The following is a 27,783-nucleotide window of genomic DNA, read 5'->3' as shown; positions in this document are numbered from 1 at the left end:
AGTACCCATAGTTACCTCTAGGTATTTAAAAGTACCTGGGTACCTATGGAAGTCACACCTCTTATGGGTGTGGTTTAGTCTTAAGGGGAGTTTTCTTTTCACCTACTGTGTAATATAATAAACAGACAGTAGGTGGCAGTAGGGCAGTAGGACAGAGGCCAGTGCAGTATTCAGCTTGCAAATTTAATGAAAATTTGAAGGGATGTGCCAGGGACCCCCCATTTGAGAGGATATGCCAGGGACCCCATAAGAGAAGGTTTTTACAGCTATAGCTTATTTCCATTTTACTGCCTTTTATTTCCAGCAGCATTGTATTGTATTCACACATTAATTAAAATACGGTTCAAGAAAAGGGGGCACAAAGTTAATGAAACTCACTCAAAGAAATCATAATAATGACAAATTATAAATAGAAACAAATTATTCACAATGTACAGCCTTCAACTGGAGCCTTGCTTTCACTTCAAAGCATGCCATATTATTTAGCAGCTTTATGGTCGGTTCATAAGATGTTGACACTGTCGAATGTAGCTACTGTATACAGCTATACGCACTCACACGCACGCACATGCACACACACACACACACACACACACACGCGCAGATAATGTGACAGAGCGCAGAAACTATATGTAATTAATGGGATCATTGAAAAGGTTTGAATTTGTATTTCCTCATTTTCATCTTCCAGCAGAAGATCAGGGCTCTAAAATGACATTCATGTCATTTATTTTATATTGAGCGAACAGTTCTGGAACTGCAGCTTACTAAAAATATACTTGAAGTTCTTGAACAACATTGTTGATACTATTGTAGACTATTATCCAGCCAACAAATGAATATGTGCAGTGATACAGATAGATCCTTAGACTCACTATACATTGAGAAAGGACGCAATCATGTCACCCTCCGGTGGGTCCTGGGATGCAATACTGTACTCAGTACTGTACAGGACTCACACTGTGCCTATATTCTGGGCCATATCAAGATAGTCAAGCATTCTGTTAAAAAAATAGGTGAACATTCGGCAAATGTACAGTATGACACCAGCTGATCTGAGTCACCCTCAACCTCCCTTTATAAATATTGGACAATTGTACTATTGTAGCTTTTTAGGCGAATCACTATTATAATCACTTGAGAGAGTCTATATCTGCAGTCAACTGATTCCTGAAGCAACATCAGATTAGAGGAGCTATTAAAGTGCGTATTGCCCTGTTGACGATCCCACAAGTTCTTGCGCTGGGTCACACGATAATGTCCATGCACGCACACACACATACACACACACGCACCCTTGCGCACACACACACACACACACACACACACACACAACGTGTCATACATACAGTACAAAGGGGCAAAACGTGCACACCATTGCATTCCGTCTGCTCTGTGCTCTGCTGGTGCTGTCTAGATCAATTCGTACGGTCTTCATTAGGGTGGCGTGTCTGAGCTATATCCCCCCCCCCCCCCCCCCCCCCCCGTTAAAGGAATTCGTATACACACAATCGCTCTCGCTATATATATATATATATATATATATATATATAACCATGGCTTCCAGTTCAGGGGAATCAGAATGGAAGATGACACATTATTAGTAGCAACCATAATAATAACCTCAAGGCAACTCATTCCTCTACACACACACACACACACACACACACACACACACACACACACACACACACACACACATCAGATTTACATATAGGTCCGTCGTGTTCGTGAATCATCTCCTTCCTACAGTAAGTACACACTTTCATGAAAAGGCCAGTGTATAAAAAAAAAACCCCACATTGTTTTACCATATTTTCCAAACCAGTGTTGATACAAATAAAATAAAAACAGTTTTACAGTGTTTTGTTTTTCTCTCCCTTTATAATCCTTTTTTTGCTCGGAGAAAAGCTCTGGCTGATCGGCTCCTCCGAGCGTACAGTAGTCAAAAAGACGAACAAAATAAAAAATAAAAATAAAGGAAAGCAACAACTCGACCTGCCCGTGTTCTTCAGACACACGCGAGGTTTTTAAAATCAGCAGTTTCTCGGAAAACGGCTTCAAACGTTTGAAAAGTAGGTATTCGTCGGTGTCTGTACTGTATTATGTCAGTGTGTCGACTCCACGCGTACAGTATCACAGTAACATTGGCAGAGTGTATTATGATGAGTCATGGCATGTGACACAGCTGGGGCTTCACATATCAGATGGGAATTTCTACAACAACGAACAGTAGTACTACTGTAGTGTAGTTACAGTACTGTACAGTACCGTATAGCCCGAACCAAAGAAATAAGAAAAGAAAGAAAGAAAGTAGAATACTTTGATCATGATTGAGTGATCAGCGTTCAACGCGTTCCGCCCGAAGTATATATACTGTATATATATATATATATATATTATTTTTTCCTGAATAAGCCTTTTAGTTTTTTTTCCTTCCCGCCTTTGGAAACGTCAGACTTTTTCCCTCCATAATGTCGCCCCTGGGCACTCTCTCTCTCTCTCTCTCTCCTCTCTTCAATCAGCGCTGTCCTTCATGTCACCGTGACTCCGTCGGTAAAGTATATTTGATCAGGCTGTTTGTTCGTTTCGGGCATATAGCCTTGGCAGACAGACAGGTAGGTTGCCGTAGCCTTGGCAGACAGACAGGTAGGTTGCCGTAGCCTTGGCAGACAGACAGGTAGGTTGCCGTAGCCTTGGCAGACAGACAGACAGGTGCCGTTCGTCGTTCAGTAACTTTGTATTGCCATAATGTTTCTTCCCCCAACGATCGACCCTTCTCGCAAATAATGTCACCGCCGGTGGCTTGGCTTGGCTTTGGCAGTGAGCTCTCTCTCCCCGCGACCAGAAACCTCATTTTAAAAGCGAGTCCTTTGTGAAAAAACCCCCCACCTTGCTGTTTTGCCATCCCACCCCAGCGGTCTATAGTAAAATCTGCGAGCGAAATATCCTTTAGCGAATCCGGTAGTTTTTGTGCGACAATGGATCCGTTCCTCGTGCCTCAGTGGAGACTGGAGGCGTGAACGTTTTTTTATTATCTACAGAACATGAAAGGAGGAGGCAGGTGGAGTGGAGCGACGGCTGGGGGGGGGGGGGGGGGGGGGCGGAGTCACCTTGAGGCTCCACCTCTAGAAGGTGTTGCTTGCTACAGTACAGCCTCTCCACGTGTGGGACGACAGAACCGTCGCTTCAGAAAGGATTTTACAAGAGAGGGTCTTGTGTGAAAGGAAAGGAAAGGTACTATGTTTACCCTGCAGGGTAACTGGACTAAGCTCAAGAACTTGTTTACAGCCAGGCCCTGCTCATCTAGAACATTTCATGGTAGGGGTTCAATGCCTTGTCCAAGGGCACTTCAGCGGTGGTAATTTTTAACGCGCCGGTCCGGGGATACGAACTATAGCGACCTTCCGATATCAAGACCGCTCCGCAAACCGTTCGGCCACCGCTGCCTCCTGGTGTGTGTGTGTGGGTGGGGGATTTTGAGAATAAGAGACGGGTGGAGGATGGAGGGAACCGAAAGCGGGAACCGCTCTCTCTCTCTCCCTCTCTCTAGACCACAGTGTTCCGCTGCCTGTATGGCGGCGGGGGCAGGGCGGCACCGCCGGGCTTCAGGGAGGAGAACTCCGACATGTACTCGGGGTTCTCGGCCACCGTGGCCCGTATGTGGCCGTTCTGTTTGTAGTACAGCTTGGCGTTGGGGGGGGCGGGGCCTACTCCTCCGTGCTGCTGCGGCGCCCCCGGCAGGCCCTCGACGGCCACGCCCACGGCGCCCCCCGCCAGGCCAGAGGAGGAGGAGGAGGAGGGGGCGGTCTTCATGGGCGGCGGCAGGCTGTGCTGCCAGTACTCAGGATTGTCAAAGGTCACCTTGAGCTTCTTGCCGGCCGCCTTGCCCGAAGACGACGCGTGGTGCCCGCCGCCGATACCGCCGATACCGCCGCCCTGCTTCAGCATGCTGGCCGGGTGGGTGGCGCTGTGGCTGTGGTACGCCGGCAGGCCGTGGCCAGCGGGGGGCGCCGCCGAAGAGGACAGGCCGGCGATGGCGCCCGGCAGGCAGGCGGGGGGCGTGGGCTGGCTCTGTCCCGGTTTGAGGAGCGTGTGGTGGTGGTGGTGGGCGTGGAGGACGTGAGGCGCCGGGCCGTGGTGGCAGGGGGGCACGCCGCCGGGCGCCGGAGAGGGCAGGGCGGAGGAGGGGAGGAGGTGGTGGTGGTGGGGGGGGTGGGGCAGACCGGTCTGGATGGTGAGGGGGCCGCCCAGCATCCCCGCGGCCGCCGCGGCGGCGGACGTGAGGCCGGCGGGCAGCGGCAGGCCGTTCCGCCTCAGCGCCTCCAGGCCCAGGCCCTCGGTGGGGGCGGGGCTGTGGAAGGTGTTGAGGTAGAGGGGCTCGTTGATGTACTCGTCCTCCCCTTTGGGCGGCCCGCCGCCGCCGCTGGGCGTGCCGTGGTGGTGGTAGCCCGGGTTGTCCAGGGCGTGGATCTCGCCGTTCTTACGATTCCGCGAAACGAACGGGTTCTCCTCGATGGGGTTGAGATATTCTGCAGCACGTGCACACACGCACGCACACACACACACACACGCACAGGGCATACGGACAGACAGACGCAGAGATAGAGAGAACAGAACAAAGACAAAGAGACAGAGAGTCTGTGAGAATAAATAACAAGAGAAGCAGATAAGAGAATGAAAACGTAGCGGGGGAGGAGAATGAGAGGGAGCAAAAAGGGAGAGAGAGATAGTATCCACTAATGAGGAGTTGAAGAAGATGGAAATGATAATAATGGTACGGTCACGGAGGGGACCTATAAAGAGAGAGGGAGGGGGCACCTTGCCAGCGTTTCTTTTGGCACCGATAACTCCAGCGGCGCCCCGCGGTGGGAAAATAAACGCTAACCGAAGCAACCCTCTTGCCACCCCGCTTCCAAGTGCTGTAATAGCAGGGTTGCGAAACCTATCGATTCCGCCCACTCCCTCCGATCCTTGACATCGTTGCATCCGATGCAGCTTTGCTGCGGGGGCCTTTTTTGTTTTATTTTGAACACAGTGGGGGGGGGGGGAAATAATATATATATATATATCCCATTCTGACCTGAGATCAGATTCATACGAGGTTTCCACTGGACACACACTGGTCTCATTAACCCATTCCGACCTGAGATCAGATTCTAAAAATGTCAGTCGCTCTTCGATTTTTCAAAAATAGCAGACCTACAAGCTCGTAGCGCGCCACTCGGTGGCGCGCTACGAGCTTGTAGATCTGCTATTTTTCAATAGCTAAAGCATAACATAATGCTAACACCAAAAGGGGTTCCCGTTCAGAATGGGATATATTAATATATATATGAAAAAGAAATACAAATGAAAGATGGCAGTGCAGGGCTCAAAGTAGAGCGTGTGATCAAAGCTGGAAGCAGACTGCATAGTATAGACGGCGTGCGGTACAGTACTGTATGCGACCTCTCTCTCTCTCTCTCTCAGCTGGAATAACTACAGTATCAGTACAGTAGCGGATATGAGATGAACAGAAAGCATGACAGATGAGAGAGGACGGACGGAAACACGCGGCGAAGGAGCCGAGTGTTTACTCTGAATGACTCGCGGGACACACACACACACACACACACACACACACACACACGCACACACAAAGAGCTCCTCTTCAAACGGAATGACAGATCGCCTCGTATTATAGCAACATCGGATGTAGCACGCGTCATATATATATATCGCTGGCTCTTCCAAATTAACACATTCTGACCCGAGATCAGATTCATACGAGGTTCCCACTGGACAACACACTGGTCTGATTAACCCATTCTGACCTGAGATCAGAGTCTAAAAAATGTCACGGTCGTTCTTCGATTTTTCAATGGCTAAAGCATAACATGATGCTAATGCTAATACCAAAATGGGTTCCCGTTCAGAATGGGTTAAGGATGCTCGTGGAACGTCGATGTTTAAGGACCACCGGCTCACTTTGACTGACAATCACACGTATACATGATATTAATAATCACTTCTTGTTCATCGGTTTATCAGTGTTTCCCCTCACTGTATATGTTTCTTTTCCCTTTTTTTACCTCCTTTATGATTAATTCCTGTTCTGTTCTTTGACTATATATAGAAGTGTCTATTTGTACGTCTCTAAATGTTTTGATGAATTTAACGAGGTGGACCCTCTTGTAAACAAGTGTAATGCTTCATTGGGTCGTCCACTCACAGTTAACAGTCTTTGTATTGAGTTTGTGTTTGTGCTTGAAATGTACCGTAATTCTGCAAACTGTTAATACATATTTCAATCAATCAATGAATCAATTGAAGCCACAGAACAGAGAAACTGACTAAATAAAATGTAATAGTGAAAAAAAGGCCTCGGAAACACACCGTGAGCTTATAGATCTGCTATTTTCACTATTTGTTGTTTTACCGTATCATTTCAGTCAGGGCAACTCAAGAATGGATGTAATAATATATTATTATGGTAATTCTATTTATTATGGTTTGGCGATGTATTGGATCTGCTTTTTAGGTACTCAGATCAAGCGCATCAGTCCCGACCATAGGGACTCCGAATCCCCCGTACCTAAACAGCAGATCCAAAACGACAGGTGGTAGCTGGGGTGGAGGAGGGTGAGACAGGTGGTAGCTGGGGTGGAGGAGGGTGAGCAGCAGGTTTGTATACAGCAGCACGCTGATACAGCAGCAGCAAGCAAGCAAGCAAGCAAGCAAGCAAGCAAGCAAGCAAGCAAGCAGGAGGAGGAATGCAAACCTCCGGTTAAAGTAGCCGGTATGAAGATGGAGTGAGTGTGAGTTGCTGTGATAGGAGAATAGATATCAAATGGAACACAACCACCCTAAAGACTAATCATTGTGTATATTCCTGCACTATACCTGCACAAATCTTTGAATATATATTCTTCCGGGAAGGACTTTTTATTTCATCTTATTCGACGTCAGGCGGTTAAAGGGGGTGTCAGTGATTTCAGTCAAAAACCCTTAGGTTTCGTTTTTGCCTTGGGACACAAGCTTTCATCCAATCAGGATAGAGAACCAAAAACGAAACCTAAGGTTTTTTGACCCCCAGGGGTTAACTGGGGACAGGGAGGAACTCCTTATATGGTCAGCACACTCTATAGTAGAGAGGATTATCACAAAAAAACAAAAAAATAAGTGATATTTGAATGAAGTGAAATCACTGACTATACCTTTAAAGGGGTTAAATCGTACCTGAGGAGCTCTTGTCTTTAAAGGGGTTAAATCGTACCTGAGGAGCTCTTGTCTTTAAAGGGGTTAAATCATACCTGAGGAGCTCTTGTCTTTAAAGGGGTTAAATCATACCTGAGGAGCTCTTGTCTTTAAAGGGGTTAAATCATACCTGAGGAGCTCTTGTCTTTAAAGGGGTTAAATCATACCTGAGGAGCTCTTGTCTTTAAAGGGGTTAAATCATACCTGAGGAGCTCTTGTCTTTAAAGGGGTTAAATCATACCTGAGGAGCTCTTGTCTTTAAAGGGGTTAAATCATACCTGAGGAGCTCTTGTCTTTAAAGGGGTTAAATCATACCTGAGGAGCTCTTGTCTTTAAAGGGGTTAAATCATACCTGAGGAGCTCTTGTCTTTAAAGGGGTTAAATCATACCTGAGGAGCTCTTGTCTTTAAAGGGGTTAAATCATACCTGAGGAGCTCTTGTCTTTAAAGGGGTTAAATCATACCTGAGGAGCTCTTGTCTTTAAAGGGGTTAAATCATACCTGAGGAGCTCTTGTCTTTAAAGGGGTTAAATCGTACCTGAGGAGCTCTTGTCTTTAAAGGGGTTAAATCATACCTGAGGAGCTCTTGTCTTTAAAGGGGTTAAATCGTACCTGAGGAGCTCTTGTCTTTAAAGGGGTTAAATCCTACCTGAGGAGCTCTTGTCCTTCATGGGCGTCATGTAGCCGTCCTCGTCGGTGTCGCCCCCCCGGGCCCCCCGGTGGTCCCCTAGGAACACGGTGGGGTCTGCGCTGTAGCGCTGGCCCCCGCTGTCCTCCGGGGGCCCCCCCCCGGGGCCCCCACGGCCCTGCTGCAGGCCCTTCTTCTTGTGCAAGGTGCCGTTGCAGCGCTGCTGCTCCTCCATCAGGGAGCCCGGGGGGCCCCCCATCGGGCCCCCGCCGCCGGAGGCCTCCTGGAGGGACGGGGCCCCTGCTGTGGGGCCCCCCTCGTCAGTGGCCGCGCCGCCGCCGTCTCGATAGCTGAACTGGTTCTGTGAAAAAGAACGAAGAGAGAGAGAGAGAGAGAGAGAGAGAGAGAGAGAGAGAGAGAGAGAGAGGGAGAGAGAGAGAGAGAGAGAGAGAGAGAGAGAGAGAGAGAGAGAGGGAGAGAGAGAGAGAGAGAGAGAGAGAGGGGGAGACATGTTGGGAGAGGGAACAGAGACAGAGTGTGATGTTCAAGTTAATTTATACTTCTTTACAATTTAGGCATTTAGCAGACGCTCTTGATCCAGAGCGACTTACAATTAAGCAAAAAACAAAAGCATGTCATACATCACATATATAAAAAAGTAGTTATCATGAATCGTGTATAAACTAAGAACGTAACAGTGGATCAACACTCAGAGAGTCAAACCCGCGAGCTCGCAGGTTAAGATTTTCACCCGCTCGCTGGGTGCCAAAGCCGCGACCTCGCGGGTTATAAGGGTTCGGTTTAGATTTAGCCAGATCCACGTCTGGAGCAGCCCTGGGGGCTACAGTAACTCATTTAGAAATTATCTTCTTCAAACATTTAAGTTTTATACTCATTTTACTCATTATGAATGATGAAATATCAACATGAAATGTTGATATATCTGTGGTTTGGCATTCCACACCGATATAGCAAGACTCTGAAGCAGCCATTCCCAAACTCTTGGGCTGTGGCCGGGACACAGAATCTGATCTCAGGTCAGAACGGGTTAATCAGACCAGTAGTGTGTGTCCAGTGGAAACCTCGTATGGATCTGATCTCAGGTCAGAAGTACTGGGTCCCCAAATAACTGACACTCAAATGGGTGTGCCACAAATGCTTTCACACACACACACACACACACACACACACACAAAGTGGTTTTCAAGTGGGGGCAGTGATCCAGAGAAGGTTGGGGAGTCGACCGCTGCTCTCAGTGCCAAAGGCAGAAGGTTGGCTAGCTGTGCTCTCCTCTCGTCAAGATAAAGTGCCCGTGCCACCTGCCGGGCTTAACCCAATCTGAACGGGAACCCATTTCGGTGTTATAGCATCATGTCATGCTTTAGCTATTGAAAAATAGCAGATCTACAAGCTCATAGCGCGCCACCGAGTGGCGCGCTACGAGCTTGTAGGTCTGCTATTTTTGAAAAAATCGAAGAACGACTGACATTTTTTAGAATCTGATCTCAGGTCAGAATGGGTTAATCAGACCAGTGTGTGTCCTAGTGGAAACTTCGTATGTATCTGATCTCAGGTCAGAATGGGTTAAAGAGAGACATTTCACCTGCTCAAGGTGAAACATTGTGTGGGTCGTCACTTCAGCTCACTCGTCAGCCTTATACAAGCCACCCCAAAAGAAATATGATTAAAAAAAATAAAGTTAGTGAAACAAAACTCTATTTCACAACACCTGATTCCCCCCCCCCCCCCCCCCCCCTTACGGGAAAGGAAAAGAAAAGAAAAGAAATACAAAAAATATGAAAAAATGAAAAGAACAGATATAAAGGCCTAAATAAAAAAGCAAAAAGCTGAGCTAAGGCGAGGGCTTTCCGCTTCCGTGCCATAGGCTATTTCACCATGGCCTACTGCTCTCTCTCTGTGAGCACTCAGGCTGCAATTATAGGCAGAACTGCTACAAAACACAACAGAATGGTGGGAGAGAGAGAGAGAGAGAGAGAGAGAGAGAGAGAGAGAGAGAGAATAAACATCCTGGAGGTACATGATATCATGTGCACCTACTCCCACAATTCAACCTCGTCCACTATACCTCTCCGCCGCAATCACCCCACCCTCCCTCTCTCCCTCTCTCTCTCTCTCTGTCTCTCCACAACTCCCACTTCATCCCTCCTTCAAAGCCGGTTATTATCCCTCTTCTCTTTTCAAGTGCGAGCGCGAGAGCAAACGAGTCCAGATTAGGAGCGCTGCCCTGCGTGTCAGACAGTGTCTGCAACCCACCCTGAATAACTAACTTCCTCTTCCTCTCGCTGTCACCCGGGAACTCCACGGGCGGACAATGGATAAAAGTTTTTAAAAAAATCGAATTTCCGAAAAGAAGAACAACAAAAAAAAGATATGTTTTAATAATCGCTGACCTTGAACAAGTGGGACGTCGGAAGTGTGTGTGTGTGTGTGTGTGTGATATTTAAAAGGACACTTTACTTACTTTACTACTATAATACTTTTGAATATACTTGTGTCAGGCAAGGTGAATTGTTTGTTTGTTTGATTGATTGATTGATCGATTGAAATATTTATTAACAGTTTGCAGAATTACAGTACATTTCAAGCACAAACTCAATACAAAGACTGTTAACTGTGAGTGGACGACCCAATTAAGCATTACACTTGTTTACAACAGGGTCCACCTTGTTCAAAAAGATGCCTATAGGCATCTTATTCACCGTGCCTGCCACAGGTATAGAGCACCGAAGCCCTGACGTAACTCGCTCATCCCTTCGATTCCCCTGGTTCGCGGAAGTAATTTCTCTATGGAGAATAACATGGGGTGATCTTAATATCGTCTACTATAAGCGTTGTGGTATAAAAAGAAACAAGCTGTCTCTGCGTTATTGTCAGGGAGGTGTCTCTGTATCGTTTGCAACAGTCAGTGACTCATATATGATACAGTCTGCTTCTAGAGAAAATCTAACTAATTCAGCAGCAGTAACATTAGCGTTTTCTCTCAGTCAGTTGATTCTTCATATCCATATGAGTGAAGCGGCCGGGGTGACATGTTTATTTTTCAAACACAGTTCTTATATGAAGCAATCTAAAAATCCTCCTATGGCGATTTCAATGCAACTAAACAAATACATGAACCTGGGGACTGACGCCCTCCACTGAAAGTGACGTCAGACTTCGGTGCTCTATTGTTCCAAGTATAAGACGTGGGAAGGCACTGGCTGTTAACATGCAGCCGGGCAGAGAAAATGGACAACAGTTGTGCTCGTTGGTCTCTGAGGAAACTACCCTGCCGTTGTAACACATTGACCCTACAAACGGGTCCGTTTTGGTTTCATTTAGAGTCGGGGTTTATTTGGTTACCAACTCTCCATCATTTAGCTGCAGGGGACCCCCTGGAACCCCCTCGAGGACCACTGGGGTGTGGTGAGGTTTAACCCATTTTAGGCGGGTACCGCTTTTGGTGTTAGCAATATGTTATGCTTTAGCAGCAGCTATTGAAAAATAGCAGACCTCGTAGCGCGCCACCGAGTGGCGCGCTACAAGCTTGTAGGTCTGCTAAAATCGAAGAGCGACTGACATAGAAGACTTTTTTTTTTTTAATCTGATCTCAGGTCAGAATGGAAAACTGTCAGGATGTAGAAAACATTTTTTTGAATCTGATCTCAGGTCAGAATTGGTTAGAGAAGTGGCTGCTATTTGCACACGTCGGTCGGAGGGCCTGGGGTAAGGAAACGTAGGGGGCCTGGGGACTGAGGTGGATGGAGTGCCCAGCTTCCAGTCACACACCCTGGGATGGAAATGATGGAAGTGGGCCATTAAGCACCATGATGGCCCACTTGGAACCGGAGCACAGCGGTACCGGTGGGTCAGTGTGGACGTTCCCATAAGCACCTTGTGGTGCAATTATTCAAAAGGACACCCGGGTTTGGACAGAGCAGTCTAACGAACAGAATGTTCTGTTCTGTACAGTAAATGGAAACAACAGTAAAATAAATACAGCATCTTAACCCATTTTGACCTGAGATCAGATTCTAAAAATGTCTTCTACATCCGGACAGTTTTCTGAAAAAGCTACGTTTCTGTCAGTCGTTCTTCGATTTTTCAAAAATAGCAGACCTACAAGCTCGTAGCGCGCCACTCGGTGGCGCGCTATGAGCTATAGCGAGCTATTCGCGACATTATTCTTTCGCTTATGACCCACACTTCATGACCATAAGTGAGAGTATAGGAACGCAGATTGCTCGGTAGACGGCAAAGCTGCCTTCTGGCTCAGCTCTCTTTTCGTCACAACAGTGAGCGCTACAGCGACGGCAATACCGCCCCCTGCCGCTTCCGATCTCCTTCTCCGTCCTTCCCTCACTTGTGAACAAGACCCCGAGACACTTGAACTCCTTCACCTGGTGTAAGTAAGTAGTAAGTAGCCTTGCCGAGCCATGAGGCCCATAGGGGCAGGAGCCTATCTCCTGTTTCTATAGCCATGAGGCCCATAGGGGCAGGAGCCTATCTCCTGTTTCTGTAGCGTGAGGCAGCTTGATGTACAAGTACACCCCCTGGACATGACGCTAGTATGTCGCAGGGACTTACACCCCAATCCAACCCTTGATGTCAAGCAGGGAGGCACTGGGTTCCATTTTTAGAGTCTTTGGTATGACCCGACCTCCTAGTCTCAGGGCGGACACTCTAACCACAAGGCCACTGAGCTGTTCTTCACCTGGGGTAATGCCTCACAATTCCCTACCCTTCACCTGGGGTAATGCCTCATAATTCCCTACCCTTCACCTGGGGTAATGCCTCATAATTCCCTACCCTTCACCTGGGGTAATGCCTCATAATTCCCTACCCTTCACCTGGGGTAATGCCTCATAATTCCCTACCCTTCACCTGGGGTAATGCCTCATAATTCCCTACCCTTCACCTGGGGTAATGCCTCATAATTCCCTACCCTTCACCTGGGGTAATGCCTCATAATTCCCTACCCTTCACCTGGGGTAATGCCTCATAATTCCCTACCCTTCACCTGGGGTAATGCCTCATAATTCCCTACGCGGACGGCGCACATCATAAACATAAAAATAAATAGTACGAGGTAGGAAATCCTTTTTTAACTGAGATTCAACAACAGAATATATAGTGTGCATAATTAAGCGAAACATTATGCTGTTGGTTTAATATGACTCCTTGTGGAGAACAACCTCATTAAAAGGACAGTAAAGTGTCAGACAGTGATATTAGGCCCATGTGTTTATGAGGCTACAATGTGTAATGCTTTTCTTTCTTTGCACCTGTCTATTAGAGCCATGAGACCGTTGCAAGGACAATGCCTGAATGAACATTAGTGTTCGGTAATTAGAATTAATGTCTTATTACCTAGCTCACCATGAATTTCTTCCGCCATGTGGCCTTCAAGAAATGATGCCTATCACAGCATGATTCCACTATAGTCTCCATACCTTGCAATAACGAGCCCCATCTTGAAAATCATGCTGACATTACTCTCTCCCTTTCCGTCCCATCTGACCTCTTGACCCATGACTACACATCCCTCTCCTGCCCCCTGCCCATCACCGTTCTCATCACGACTAGACCCACTTCATTATATTTAATTTCCACTCCACGCACAGTCATTCCATCTAACCTTAGTCTCATTCCTCGCCTCCCCTTAGCTCCTCCCACTAAGTCTGTTCCACTTAAAATGGCCTTAATAAATGTAAGGTCAGTTTGCAATAAGCCTTTTGTTGTACGAGACTTTTTTAACTCTCACCACCTTGATTTTCTGTTTTTAACAGAGACGTGGCTGAAAGAAAATGATAATGTCACAGTAAACAAGCTCTGTCCCACTTCCTGTAACATCATTAACTCCCCTAGAACCTCCGGCCGTGGAGGTGGCATAGCTGCTGTATTCTCTAAGCGGTTTACCTGTCGCTCTGTGGACATTGACACTTTCAAAACCTTCGAAGCACTCCTAATTAGAATTGGCTCCACAAAATCCCTCTATGTTTTACTGTGTTACCGTCCACCAGGCCCTAAAAATGAGTTTTTAATTGAATTTTCAGATTTTCTAGCATCGGTTGTTGTGAAAGTGGATAATTTGTCACTGATTGGTGATTTTAATTTTCATATTGACAATCTCAATGACAACTCAGCTACTGAGTTCATGAGCATGACACAATCACTCAATCTAAGTCAGCATGTTTCTGGGCCGACTCACAATCAAGGCCATACACTTGACCTTGTTTTTTCACTAGGCCTGAACCTCAATATCCTAAGTGTAGGTGAGTTTTTCCTGTCTGATCACAAATATATTATTTTTAACATTGATTCTATTGCTGAGACCCAACCCATCACTCGTTTAACCTCCTCTCGTCATTTAAATAATCTCTCTGCCACTAAGTTTTCCTCTGTTTTCTTAGACCTCTCTAAGGACACCTTAATGCCAACCAACACCAACGACCTTGTCTCTCACTTTAATACTCTCTGCTCATCTGCTCTAGACTTAGTTGCCCCACTTAAAACCAAAAATAAATGTGTTAGCTCTGTCAATTCTTCCCCTTGGATCAATGACGACATCCGCAGCCTTAAAAGGGAATGTAGACAGGCAGAACGGAAATGGAAAAAATCCAGGGTCACTGCTCATTTCACTCAGATGAAGGAACTCCTGACTGCCTTTAATCAGAAGATCGAGGATGTAAGAACCTCATACTACTCTAATTTGATCAACATAAATAAAAACAAACCAAAAGCCCTTTTTTCCGTCATCAACACCTTGGTCAACCCAGCCCCTCCACCAGTTCCTGTCTTCTCTGATGAGGACTGTGAACATTTTTTATCATTTTTCCTAGACAAAGTTGATACCATAAGGTCAAACATCATACCACCTGGCATCAACATAGCCATCCATCCTCCTCCTGTTCCTGTTCTTTCCCAGTTTAATTCAATATCATTAGATGATCTCTCCCCCATTGTATCCCATATGCACCCCTCCTCCAGCCCTGTAGATCCCATCCCGACTACACTTTTAAAGGATGTTTTTAGCTGCCTCAGTCCCTTTATTCTGTCTATCATCAATACATCACTAGCCTCAGGCTGCGTCCCCGACCACTTTAAGCATGCAATTATTCAACCTTTATTAAAAAAACCAAGTCTAGATCCATCTATCCTCAGTAATTATAGGCCAATTTCCAAACTCACCTTCATATCTAAAGTATTAGAAAAAGTTGTCAGTAACCAACTCCTGCAGTTTCTCAATAACAATAACTCATTTGACAAATTTCAATCTGGCTTCCGTCAAAAGCATAGCACTGAAACAGCACTACTCAGAGTCTCCAGTGATATTCTCATGAGAGCAGATGCCGGAGAATGTTCGGTGCTGCTGCTCCTAGATCTCAGTGCAGCATTTGACACGATCGACCACTCGCTGCTGCTCGAACGGCTACAGCGGTGGGTGGGCTTAACCGGGTTGGCATTAGACTGGTTTGCCTCCTATTTGTCAGGGAGAAGTGTGGCTGTCGCCCTGAACAATTACACCTCCTCCTCAGCTCCTTTGCCCTGTGGGGTCCCCCAGGGTTCCATACTGGGTCCAATCCTTTTCTCACTATACATGCTCCCCCTGGGCTCCCTTATTAGTAGCTTTGAAGGTATCTCATATCATTGCTACGCTGATGATACTCAGATATATCTGTCATTCAAGAAAGACAACCTCTGTAAAATTTCAATTATGCACGACTGCCTATCTGCCATCAACAATTGGATGGCACAAAACTTTCTACAGCTCAATACAGACAAAACTGAAATCCTCATCATTGGCCCAGAGGCTAGTTCACACACCATTCATCAGTCCCTTGGCCCACTGGCAGCAAATGTCAAAACAATAACCAAAAACCTGGGTGTACTTTTTGACAGTAGGATGACCCTTGAGCCCCATGTCAAAAAAGTTACGCAGGCATGCTTCTTTCATTTACGCAACATCTCTAAAATAAAATCTATTCTCACTCCCACTGACCTAGAAAAAATTATGCACGCTTTTGTTTCATCCCGCCTTGACTACTGCAACGGACTATATACCACTCTATCCAGCTCCTCTTTATCCAAACTTCAACTTGTACAGAACACAGCAGCCAGAATTCTCACCAACACCAACCGTCGAGCACACATCACCCCGGTCTTAGCCACACTCCATTGGCTGCCCATCAAGGCTAGAATAGATTTTAAAATCCTTTTAACCACTTTTAAAGCCCTACATGGACTGGCCCCACCGTACATTTGTGATCTTCTGCCCCCCAAGGTCAATGTGAGATCCCTGCGATCCTCAGACAAAGGCCTCCTAATAGTTCCTGGGACTAAGAGAAAGAAAATGGGTGACCGTGCCTTTGCAGTAGTTGCACCTACTTTATGGAATGCCCTGCCTTGCACTTTGAAAAATGCTGAGTCTGTGGATATTTTTAAAAGTTTGCTGAAAACCTTTTTATTTCGGGAACATTTTTCTGATTTTATTTGATTTGATTATGTTGTTCTTATTTGCTTGTTCTACTGTCCTGTTTTAATTATGACTGATTTTATTGTGTCACTGTACAGCACTTTGTAACATTGTTAAGAAAGGTGCTTTATAAATAAAATTTACTTACTTACTTACTTACTTATTACCGGCATGAAAAGGCACTGCAGTAATTAGCCCTCTGATGATATTAAAGTGATAATTAACTAGTTTGCTGATATCTTATCTTATTTTGATTCCGCTTAATCTAAAAAAAATCAAAGCAATCGTTAATTTGAAGCATTGCATTGCAACCCCAATCCTCAGGTCTTAAGGCTATAAACAGGATAAATATAACTTGATTAGTGAGTCAAAATAAACTAAGTACTGCACCCAACATGATGTGACATTTGTCACTGTGTGCAATATTGTTAGTATTTACGTTACTGTAAAACTGCAATTTGGGCAGGAAGCCCTTTTGGTGTTTTAAACATTTATGTTATAATTTAGCTGTTGAAAAATAGCAGATCTACAAGCTTATAGCGCGGTCTGCTATTTCTGAAAAATCGTTGTGGCGCAAATCATTGAATATATATTTCAGAGCGAACATTTTTTACTAAAATATTTGCTTCTGGGGGGGTCCCTGGGAACTACATATTTTGAGATGGGGGTCCGTGGCCCAATAGAGATAATTCCTTATATATCCTTAACTCTTGAGAGCATAAAATGACGGGTCCATATGGTTTCATTTTACGCTCTCAAGAGTCACATTATCATTAGTCTCTCAAGACAGACTGTTGCCTCGCGTCAACTAGTCTGTCGGCAAGCAGTAGAAAGAAACGTATCACTGGCCTACAAGTATGGACGCTGTAGTTCAGGAAGTCAGCCGCGCAATCACCCAATCACATTTAGTGGGCGGGATTTACATGTGTGTGCGGCTAGGAAATTTCGTCCCACTGGAAGCAAACCTATACACGCTTCTTATTATTGAACATGGCTTCCTCTGGTCAACAAACAACACCAAACAACCGGCTAACCGGTTAGCCGACCGTTAAAAAACATCCGTATATTTTTATCAGCTTTAACGATTAATTTGCATAATAATAAATACGTGTTCTGATCTTAAATCCCTTTATTTTAGATAGTTTTTAGTAATAGTACAACATAAACATTACAGAGACTGTACTTGTCACTGTACAATACTTTAAAACAGTTGTCATGTTGCACACATGCCTAAAATTGTTCTTATTTGCGCCGCCCAGCTTGTCACACTCCAGGCTGCATGAACAGCGCTCTGGCTCGGTTTTCTGCCCCCTCAATGTCCCAAAGTTCTCTGTTGTACTTCTGGCTAGTTGGCTACAAGGGTAGCTTTGCGGACTTGCGGTAGTCGAAATGTAAGCGAGTGACAGCGAGACGAGATGAACACATGTCAACCGTATAAATGCAGAGACCTACTTGGCATTATTAATTCCATTATTGGCCATTTGGCCTGGAGGGAGAACGTTTACAGCCGCTGCCGCTTCCTCCTCTTATCCGTCTCCCCACACTGGCACGGCTTACGGCTATCAAGTTAGCCATGTGCTATCGATGTTTGAGGGTTTTCTCGTCAGCGAAAAGTCAACAAACGGAACACGGTGACATGCTTGCTGATCTTCCTTAATAATAAAAAAAAAAGGCTTAGCCCATGCGTCCAGTGGCTTTATAGGTATAAGTTGCTCAGATCTGGACTGGATTTATTTATGTTTTGGACTAGAACCGGCGGACCTCTGTAGGACTACTGTAGACGCGCAGATGCGATGTTTATTGATGATTAAGCCTACAACAATTTATTTATATTGTTAAATGTTGCTTTTTTGTTTGTCTTTTAAAAAAGGAGCATAAATAAATGTATACCATTCGTCTACCAACTTTAATTATGTAGCCTATACATGCATATTACATTTGGGGTAGCCTATTAAAAAAAAGAAAAAAATCAACCACTATCCGTTAATGACCCGGTTAATCCTGTCGGCTAACCGGTTGGGAAACTATCCGTTACTGACATCCCTACTTGATATACGAGGCTTTTTCCAAAACCAGTAGGTAAACATAATAAAACATCTCGTCGATCGATTAAATATTTCAAACAAATGTGCTGAAGCGGTTTGATATGTTCAACATTGTGTAGAACAGCAACTCTCCTTAGCACACTAGCAAAAATGTCCTCCTCCGTTACATCCATGTTTTGTTCCGCAAAGGAATGGTTGAAAGTAGGAATGAAAACAGTGCGGCACAGCGGTAGTAGTGGAACTCGGCGGAAAAGCAAGGGCCTTTTCCGGTTGATCGAAATTCTAAACAGAGCTTGCCCCCAGAGTCTAATTTCGAGGAACAACAGCGGAGGCGCTGTTTTCCCGAATATTTGACGATGGGATTCTCAGATTGCATTATCATTAAACTGGATCACTTAATCTACACGAAGTCTTCACAGACTTAGAGGATGTAAGATAATTGTTCTTTTTTTTTTATCATGTGCCTAGTAGTTATCTCCCCTAATGGTACCAACAACATCAATACAGCATGGACTTGTGGATTAACCCATTCTGGGCGGGAACCCATTTTGGTCTTAGCACTATGTCGTGCTTTAGCTATTGAAAAATAGCAGATCTACAAGCTCATAGCGCGCCACCGAGTGGCGCGCTACGAGCTTGTAGGTCTGCTATTTTCTTTTAAATCAAAGACATTTTTAGAATCTGATCTCAGGTCAGAATTGGTTAAATCTTTTTGTTCGTTTTGGGTCTACGAGAGGCTAAAATGTCAGTGGACAAAATGGTGGATCCGTACGTGGCTCAAAAAAATGCCTGATAAATAATGGACCTTTGATGTTGAAAAGGGTTGAAAAACCCGCTGATTTACAGCAGCAGTTGTCCCGGTCTAACCCCCCAGCTTTGGAACTCTTTCAATAGGCTCCAGGCGGGGTGTGTCAGCCGTGGCTGTTGATCAGAGGCAGACGAGATAAAAGTGGAGCTTTTCACTGGATTTTTCGAATGGAGTAACATTCCAGGTCAAAGTTCCCACTGGGCCAATAAATAAACTCCAGGGAAATTGAAACGAAGCCGCAGCAGTTTGAAACATTAATGTTGTATAGAGTCTGTTATAAACAAGTATACGCCCGCGGTCCGTGAGCCAGCAAAACACCATTTTATCCCATTCTGACCCGAGATCAGATTCTACAAAATGTCTTCTTACATCCTGACAGTTTTCTGAAAAAGCCATGTTTCTATGTCAGTCGTTCTTCGATTTTTCAAAAATAGCAGACCTACAAGCTCATAGCGCGCCACTCGGTGGCGCGCTATGAGCTTGTAGATCTGCTATTTTTCAATAGCTAAAGCATAACATAATGCTAACACCGAAAGGGGTTCCTGCTCAAAATGGGTTATAGAGCAGACAATACAGTACGTGCACATCAATGCCGTCCAACAGCCTGCCGACTCTCTCTCTCCGACAAAATTGCCAATGCCAAATAAGATAATGAACAATCCGAGAGCTACCTTTCATGATGCATTTGTCACTGTAATAGATTTTGTTTTGCAGTATAGCAGCAAAAGGCACAGTTCAACTCCTAAACTATACAGATGATAATCTCTTGGAAATAACCCGTAATAATGTCATTGCTTTATTGGAACTTTCTTGCACAAAAGCCACGCATTTCCATTTTCATGTATGCCAATATATAGCCCAATAAGTATATGTACCGACCTACAGTATGTAACCGTTTCATATCTGCAAACCACAGTCTATTCTGTTCCCTTCTCTTACTTAAAATTCACACCGTACACTGGCTTAAAGGAGAATTCCATACTAAAAGGCTTTCTTACCTTTCTTTGTAGTTGTTACGTCCCCACCAAAGAGGTCCAAGTGTTATTTTGTGCAAAAGCTCCTTATTGGCTATTTCCCCTACCATAAGCCCTAAATGAATTGCATTGAATTTAATGGGGGCTATGGGGTGTTGTGCTAATTAGCTTATTTCCATCGCTCAAAATTACAATTTCTTTGTATATATCCTCTCTTCATAATGTAAATAATATCCCAAGTGGCACACTTTACTACTTGGTGCGGGAGGGCCTGGTGGTGCAGGTATAGTACTCACTCTGTTGGAGTCTATGGTACAGTGGGCCTGGTGGTGCAGGTATAGTACTCACCCTGTTGGAGTCTATGGTGCGGGAGGGCCTGGTGGTGCAGGAGGAGGAGGAGGAGGAGGCAGGGGGCACGTTGAAGGCACCGCGTGGGACCAGGTACTCCTCGGCGTCCATGAAGTCCTCCAGGTCCTCCTCGTCCAGGAGGCTCTGGAAGAACTTGCTGTCGTTGGGGCTGGGAAGCTTCATGCGGTCGTCCCCCTGTCGTACATTACACATGTGATACATTACACATGTCATACATTACACATGTCACACATTACACATGTGATACATTACACATGTGATACATTACACATGTCACACATTACACATGTCATACATTACACATGTCATACATTACACATGTCATACATTACACATGTCACACATTACACATGTGATACATTACACATGTCACACATTACACATGTCATACATTACACATGTCATACATTACACATGTCATACATTACACATGTCACACATTACACATGTCATACATTACACATGTCATACATTACACATGTCATACATTACACATGTCATACATTACACATGTCATACATTACACATGTCATACATTACACATGTCATACATTACACATGTCACACATTACACATGTCATACATTACACATGTCATACATTACACATGTCACACATTACACATGTCACACATTACACATGTCATACATTACACATGTCATACATTACACATGTCATACATTACACATGTCATACATTACACATGTGATACATTACACATGTCATACATTACACATGTCACACATTACACATGTCATACATTACACATGTCACACATTACACATGTCACACATTACACATGTCATACATTACACATGTCATACATTACACATGTCACACATTACACATGTCACACATTACACATGTCATACATTACACATGTCACACATTACACATGTCACACATTACACATGTCATACATTACACATGTCATACATTACACATGTGATACATTACACATGTCACACATTACACATGTCACACATTACACATGTCACACATTACACATGTCATACATTACACATGTCATACATTACACATGTCATACATTACACATGTCACACATTACACATGTCACACATTACACATGTCACACATTACACATGTCACACATTACACATGTCACACATTACACATGTCACACATTACACATGTCACACATTACACATGTCATACATTACACATGTCATACATTACACATGTCACACATTACACATGTCATACATTACACATGTCATACATTACACATGTCATACATTACACATGTCATACATTACACATGTCATACATTACACATGTCATACATTACACATGTCATACATTACACATGTCACACATTACACATGTCACACATTACACATGTCATACATTACACATGTCATACATTACACATGTCATACATTACACATGTCACACATTACACATGTCACACATTACACATGTCATACATTACACATGTGATACATTACACATGTCATACATTACACATGTGATACATTACACATGTCATACATTACACATGTCATACATTACACATGTCACACATTACACATGTCACACATTACACATGTCACACATTACACATGTCATACATTACACATGTCATACATTACACATGTCACACATTACACATGTCACACATTACACATGTCACACATTACACATGTCACACATTACACATGTCATACATTACACATGTCACACATTACACATGTCACACATTACACATGTCACACATTACACATGTCATACATTACACATGTCATACATTACACATGTCACACATTACACATGTCACACATTACACATGTCATACATTACACATGTGATACATTACACATGTCACACATTACACATGTCACACATTACACATACACACACACACACACACACACACACACACACACACACACACATCAAAGATTGTAGTTTTTTTCTTTTTTTTCTATAATTTCTTATCCCACGATTTTGTAACCCATTTTTCACCCCTGTGTCAATTATCTAATGTGATCCTGGGGTCTACACACCCTCCGCCAACCTAGTCCCCATATATGGGGGACAAGGGGAGAGCAACGGACTTGAACTCATGCTTCCTTCATGCCTGAGTGTCCATGTTGCTCCTTTACACCTGACAGGGGGGAGTTTCACTGGTTGGACGTAGCGCGTTGAAGGAACACGTTATTCCGACCAGTTCATTTCCCCTCCATCAGGCGCCCCGGCTGGCCAGGGGGAGGCAGTTTAGAGACCAGGATTACTGCATGTTTTTGTGAGGGTACCTACCCTATAGGGGACACGGGGAGAACATGCAAACTCCACACAGAAAGGCCCTTTCGCCAACCCCCGCCTCGGGTATGGGCACTGATGACTCGGAGGAGGAAACACGCCGCCAGCACCCACAGCTTCCCGAGCGGGAATCGAACCCAGGACCTTTAGCTGTGAGGCGACAGCACTACCAACTGTGCCACCGTGCCCCTTACTTATCTTATTTTATCTTATTTTGACTAGACCTGTACGTGCCTGTCGCAGTCGGCCACCGGCCTACTTGGGAACCTAATGACAGAGACTGACTGACTGACTGACTGACGGACAGACAGACACTGACCTGGATGACCAGGTAGCGCTGCGGGTCGCGGGCCATCCTGCAGAACTCCGCCGCCAGCTCCTTGAACTTGGGCCGGCTGTCTGCGTCGATCATCCAACCTGGACAAGGGAGGGGGGGGGGGGGGAGAGAGAGAGAGAGAGAGAGAGAGAGAGAGAGAGAGAGAGAGAGAGAGAGAGAGAGAGAGAGAGAGAGAGAGACGGGGGAAGGGGATAAAGAGGGAAGGAGAATGCTGTCAGATAAGAACAACCTCACAGTAGTATAATCGCCATAGAAGTCAGTCCTGCATTAATAGCGCGCAGCGCAACCAAATCATTGTGGAGCCTCGCACACAATATGCCAACGCAGTGGGACCAATAGGAACACACCTCTGGTGTCTCGCTATCTGCAACCTTACCAACACATTCATTTGGGTTTGTTAACTAATTTAGACCAGACATCGAAAAACAAAACAAAAAAGTCGTTCTCAAACAATTTCATGTCAAGGACCCCCAGAATTGTCTGTATTTGGACGCGGACCCCCCCCCCCCCCCCCATCTGAAAATATGTTGTTCCAGGAACCTATAACCCCGATCACAGAAGCAAAGATTTGAGTGAAACCTTCACTCCGAAAGAATATATATTCAATGATTTGCGCCACATTTTCACGACTTTAAAAAAATAGCAGATCTACAATGAACTATGAGCTTGTAGATCTGCTATTTCTCAACAGCTAAAGTATAACATGATGCTTTTAAAAACACCAAAAGGGGTTCCCGTACGGAATGGCTTAAATAAGGTCTGAGCAAAACGTCAGTTATTTTTTCTTTCTCCCCTGTCTAAATATTTCCCTTTAGAGATAACGGCTAAAAGTTTCTGTTGTGCTTCACCGAGCATGCATGAAGGCTTTTCTCTGAAAAAACCCTTCATCCACAATGAACATTAATGGGGCCCATAATGGACCTGACCCACTTCCTTGTTTTCTTCCATCACTGTGCCAGCCTGTTACTGTATGTGTTTATCATTGACAGAACACGTCCAAACTTTTGGACGACACTTAGACTTAAATACACTTAAATCCTTATTTGTTTGGGGGAAATGGGCGAAGGACACACACACACACACACACACACACACACACACACACACACACACACACACAAGCTGCGATGTTTGCGCTTTTGTGTCAAAAGTGGTGCAGCTGTGTTGACTTAACCCGTTTAGACCTGATGGAGAACTGATTCTTATACAAAATGTCTTCTGAATCATCACAGTTTCCTGAGAAACCTAAACTGGTATATGTTTCTATACATCAGTGGTTCTCAAACCATTTCATGTCAAGGACCCCCCAGAATGATCTTGTATTTGGCCGCGGACCCCCATCTGAGAATATGTAGTTCCAGGGAGGGAACTACATATCCCATCCCCGTCGCCCCCCCCGGGAAGCAAATATCTCTTAAAAAAATAGCAGATCTACAAGCTTGTAGTGCGGCAGAGTGCCGTTATACGAGCTTGTAGATCTGCTATTTTTCAACAGCTACAGTATAAACACAATGCTTACAACACCAAAAAGGGGTTCCCGTCCTGAACGGATTAACCCGTTCTGACCCGAGATCAGATTATAAAAACGTCTTCTACATCCTGACAGTTTTCTGAAAAAGCTATGTTTTCTATGTCAGTCGTTCTTCGATTTTTTCAAAAATAGCAGACCTACAAGCTCGCAGCGCGCCAGTCGGTGGCGCGCTATGAGCTTGTAGATCTGCTATTTTTCAATAGCTGAAGCATAACATAATGCTATAACACCAAAAGGGGTTCCCCGTCCTGAACGGGTTAATACGGTGGAGCAAAAAAATCTATTAGGGACAAATGTGCTCTTTGGGCGGCCGCCGCGCTGCCTGTTGATTTTTCGGGAGGCGAAACGCTGATGTGCTGCCAAGGGAAAATCATGTTTAACCCATTCTGACCTGAGATCAGATTCTAAAAAAATTCTTCTACATCCTGACAGTTTACCATTCTGACCCGAGATCAGATTCTAAAAAATGTCCTCTACATCCTGACAGTTTACCATTCTGACCTGAGATCAGATTCTAAAAAATGTCTTCTACATCCTGACAGTTTACCACTCTGACCTGAGATCAGATTTAAAAAAATGTCTTCTACAGTTTTCTGAAAAAGCTATGTTTCTATGTCAGTCGTTCTTCGATTAAAAACAGCAGACCTACAAGCTCGTAGCACGCCACATTGGTGGCGCGCTATGAGCTTGTAGATCTGCTATTTTTCAATAGCTAAAGCATAACATAGTGCTAACACCAAAAAGGGGTTCACGCCCAAAATGGATTAAATATATAAAAAGGCCAACCGGGGCGGCATGCATGCTGCCACTAAAAGTCAAATGAAGTGCTGACGCATCGCAATTCAAGAGGCTCTGTCTGTGTGAGTGGAGCGATCAACTTGTGCCAAGGTCACAGGTTTCAGTTTGAGACCCAGAACTGTTCAGCCCGTAACACCTCCCTGTTCTGTAGAGCAAAGGGTCGGGTTCTCAACCTGGGGGGGTCGATCGCCAAAATATTTTAGGGGGTCCCGAAATATTTGGGGAGCGCACAAATGGACCCTTACGGAGACAATAATAATGGTTCCACACTGAGGATTTCACAGTGTCGATAGGGGTTATTCGATGTTGTTCAAACTGTGATGTTGTACTGTAACACCGCCTGGTTTAACAGCCTTATCTACAGTATATATGAGAACAAACTTTACAGCCAAATTAAGATCTGCGCTAAGATTGTTGGTAGGCCAGTTGAGGTCGTGTTACGTTCCTTTAAAGAGGCCCAGAATAAGAGCACGCTTAGACAGGTCGAAGAGTATCTCTTCTGACCCCTCAATTACACGTTTTAAATGATGAATATCACCTGTTGCCCTCCATGGGGCGGTTTAGAGTCCCTAAGTATTAGAGAAACCGACTAAAGAACTCTTTTGTACATCAGTCTGTTCTGCTGTTAAACCAAAATCCTTAAACCAGAGGATGTGTTCTTGTTCTCGTCTGTTTCTGTGATGTTTGTCCTGTAATATCTATCATTTTGTAATGTACGGTTGTCTGTGTCTTGTCTGTATCTTGAACGGTGACGTAATGGACGCAAAACTAATTTCAGTGTAAGCTGACAATAATAAAGTTGTATCGTATCGTATATTGCCTGAAGCATATAACTGGGGGGTCCTTGAAATGAGAAAGGTTTAGAATTACATAAACTGTTGGTTTGAGTGTCAACCATGCTCACTATATGGATGCATATTATACACCAGATTAAAAGCTGTACAATGTGCTTAACCCATTCTGACCGGGAACCCGTTTCGGTGTTGGCATCATGTTATGCTTTAGCTATTGAAAAATAGCAGATCTACAAGCTCATAGCGCGCCACCGAGTGGCGCGCTATGAGCTTGTAGGTCTGCTATTTTTGAAAAATCGAAGAACGACTGACATTTTTAGAATCTGATCTCAGGTCAGAATGGGTTAATCAGACCAGTGTGTGTCCAGTGGAAACCTCGTATGAATCTGATCTCAGGTCAGAATGGGTTAAAGCATGTGCATGTGCGCATTATTGGACAAACCAAACGAGGGCGCCTGTTGGAAGTCAGTGTAACATCTGTAGCATGTTAATAAATGGGAATTAAACAGTAGCGTGTCAGATTCCCAATTACTGTCCGTGCGCGCAGCGGTGCGGGTGACAGCCAATTACGTCCGTGTGTTGACCGAGTGTTAACCCATTCTGGGCGGGAACCGCTTTTGGTGTTTTAAAGCATTGTGTGTTTGTTTTATTGTTTATTTCCGTTTTTTGTGCAGTCTGTGTTTTCATTTCTTTACTGCACAGCTGCCCCCCTTTGCCAACTTGTAGACTTTTGTACTGTTCTTTATGAACTTTTAATCTGTTTAAACCAATGACCTCTTCCTACAGGAAAGGATCCCTTCCTTGCATTGTATTTTTGTTCTGGTCTATTTTTTTTTACTACGTGCTAAATAAATAAACCAAACAAAACCAAACCAAAACAAAAATTATGTTATGCTTTGGCTGTTGAAAAATAGCAGATGTACAAGCTCATAAGCACGGCACCCGAGTGCCGCGCTACGAGCTTGTATACTGTAGGTCTGCTATCGTTTTTAACATATTTTCAGATGGTGTTGGCATATAATTTTAGGGGGTCGTTGACATGAAATAGTTTGAGAACCACTGACACAAAGAAACATAAGGTTTTTCAGAAAACTGTCAGGATTTAGAAGACATTTTGTAGAATCTTCCTCAGGTCTAAATGGGTTAAGATATTGGCTGTCCACACCTTGCATTCTGCATTCCTTGATCAGCTAGAATTAACCGAATATATACCAGCGACAATGTGGGCGGATGTTCATTTTGTATCATCTCTAAAGTTGATGAGTTGAGTTTGTATCCGTGGAATGGACAAATTAATCAATCTACAGCCTGTTGCGTCTTTTTGACTTTTAAAACACAATCTGTGCCAGAAACGTTTGGTTAAAGGGACACTTCACCCTTTTTGCAAAACAAATATATGTTAATGACGTTTCGAAGCTTTAGAACACTTTCCTGGGGGTCTTTATGTGTGTAATATGTGGTTTTAGATATTTTAGATTGTAGCAGTGAGCCTGTTGTCTCTGA

At 44.5% G+C, this 27,783-nt stretch overlaps 1 protein-coding gene across 1 annotated transcript in view; it reads right to left on the bottom strand.

Moving 5' to 3' along the window:
• Nucleotides 1-3,510: 3,510 nt before the first annotated feature.
• LOC308311849 (receptor tyrosine-protein kinase erbB-4-like) overlaps nucleotides 3,511-27,783 on the bottom strand; it is a gene marked incomplete at its 5' end in the record, with an annotated part of 279,643 nt that continues 255,370 nt past the window's right edge. Inside the window, 4 exons of the mRNA XM_080758624.1 lie at nucleotides 3,511-4,532; nucleotides 7,888-8,227; nucleotides 20,518-20,712; nucleotides 23,140-23,237. Of these exons, the coding sequence (XP_080614750.1) occupies nucleotides 3,550-4,532; nucleotides 7,888-8,227; nucleotides 20,518-20,712; nucleotides 23,140-23,237 (1,616 nt within the window). The 3' untranslated portion in view covers nucleotides 3,511-3,549. The remainder of the gene's footprint in view (nucleotides 4,533-7,887; nucleotides 8,228-20,517; nucleotides 20,713-23,139; nucleotides 23,238-27,783) is intronic.

Source organism: Protomyctophum bolini (assembly GCF_963924005.1).
Source record: "Protomyctophum bolini genome assembly, chromosome: 24".
Lineage (NCBI taxonomy): Eukaryota > Metazoa > Chordata > Actinopteri > Myctophiformes > Myctophidae > Protomyctophum > Protomyctophum bolini.
Note: the sequence above shows the minus strand (reverse complement) of the source record. Positions and strands in the feature narration are given on the sequence as shown.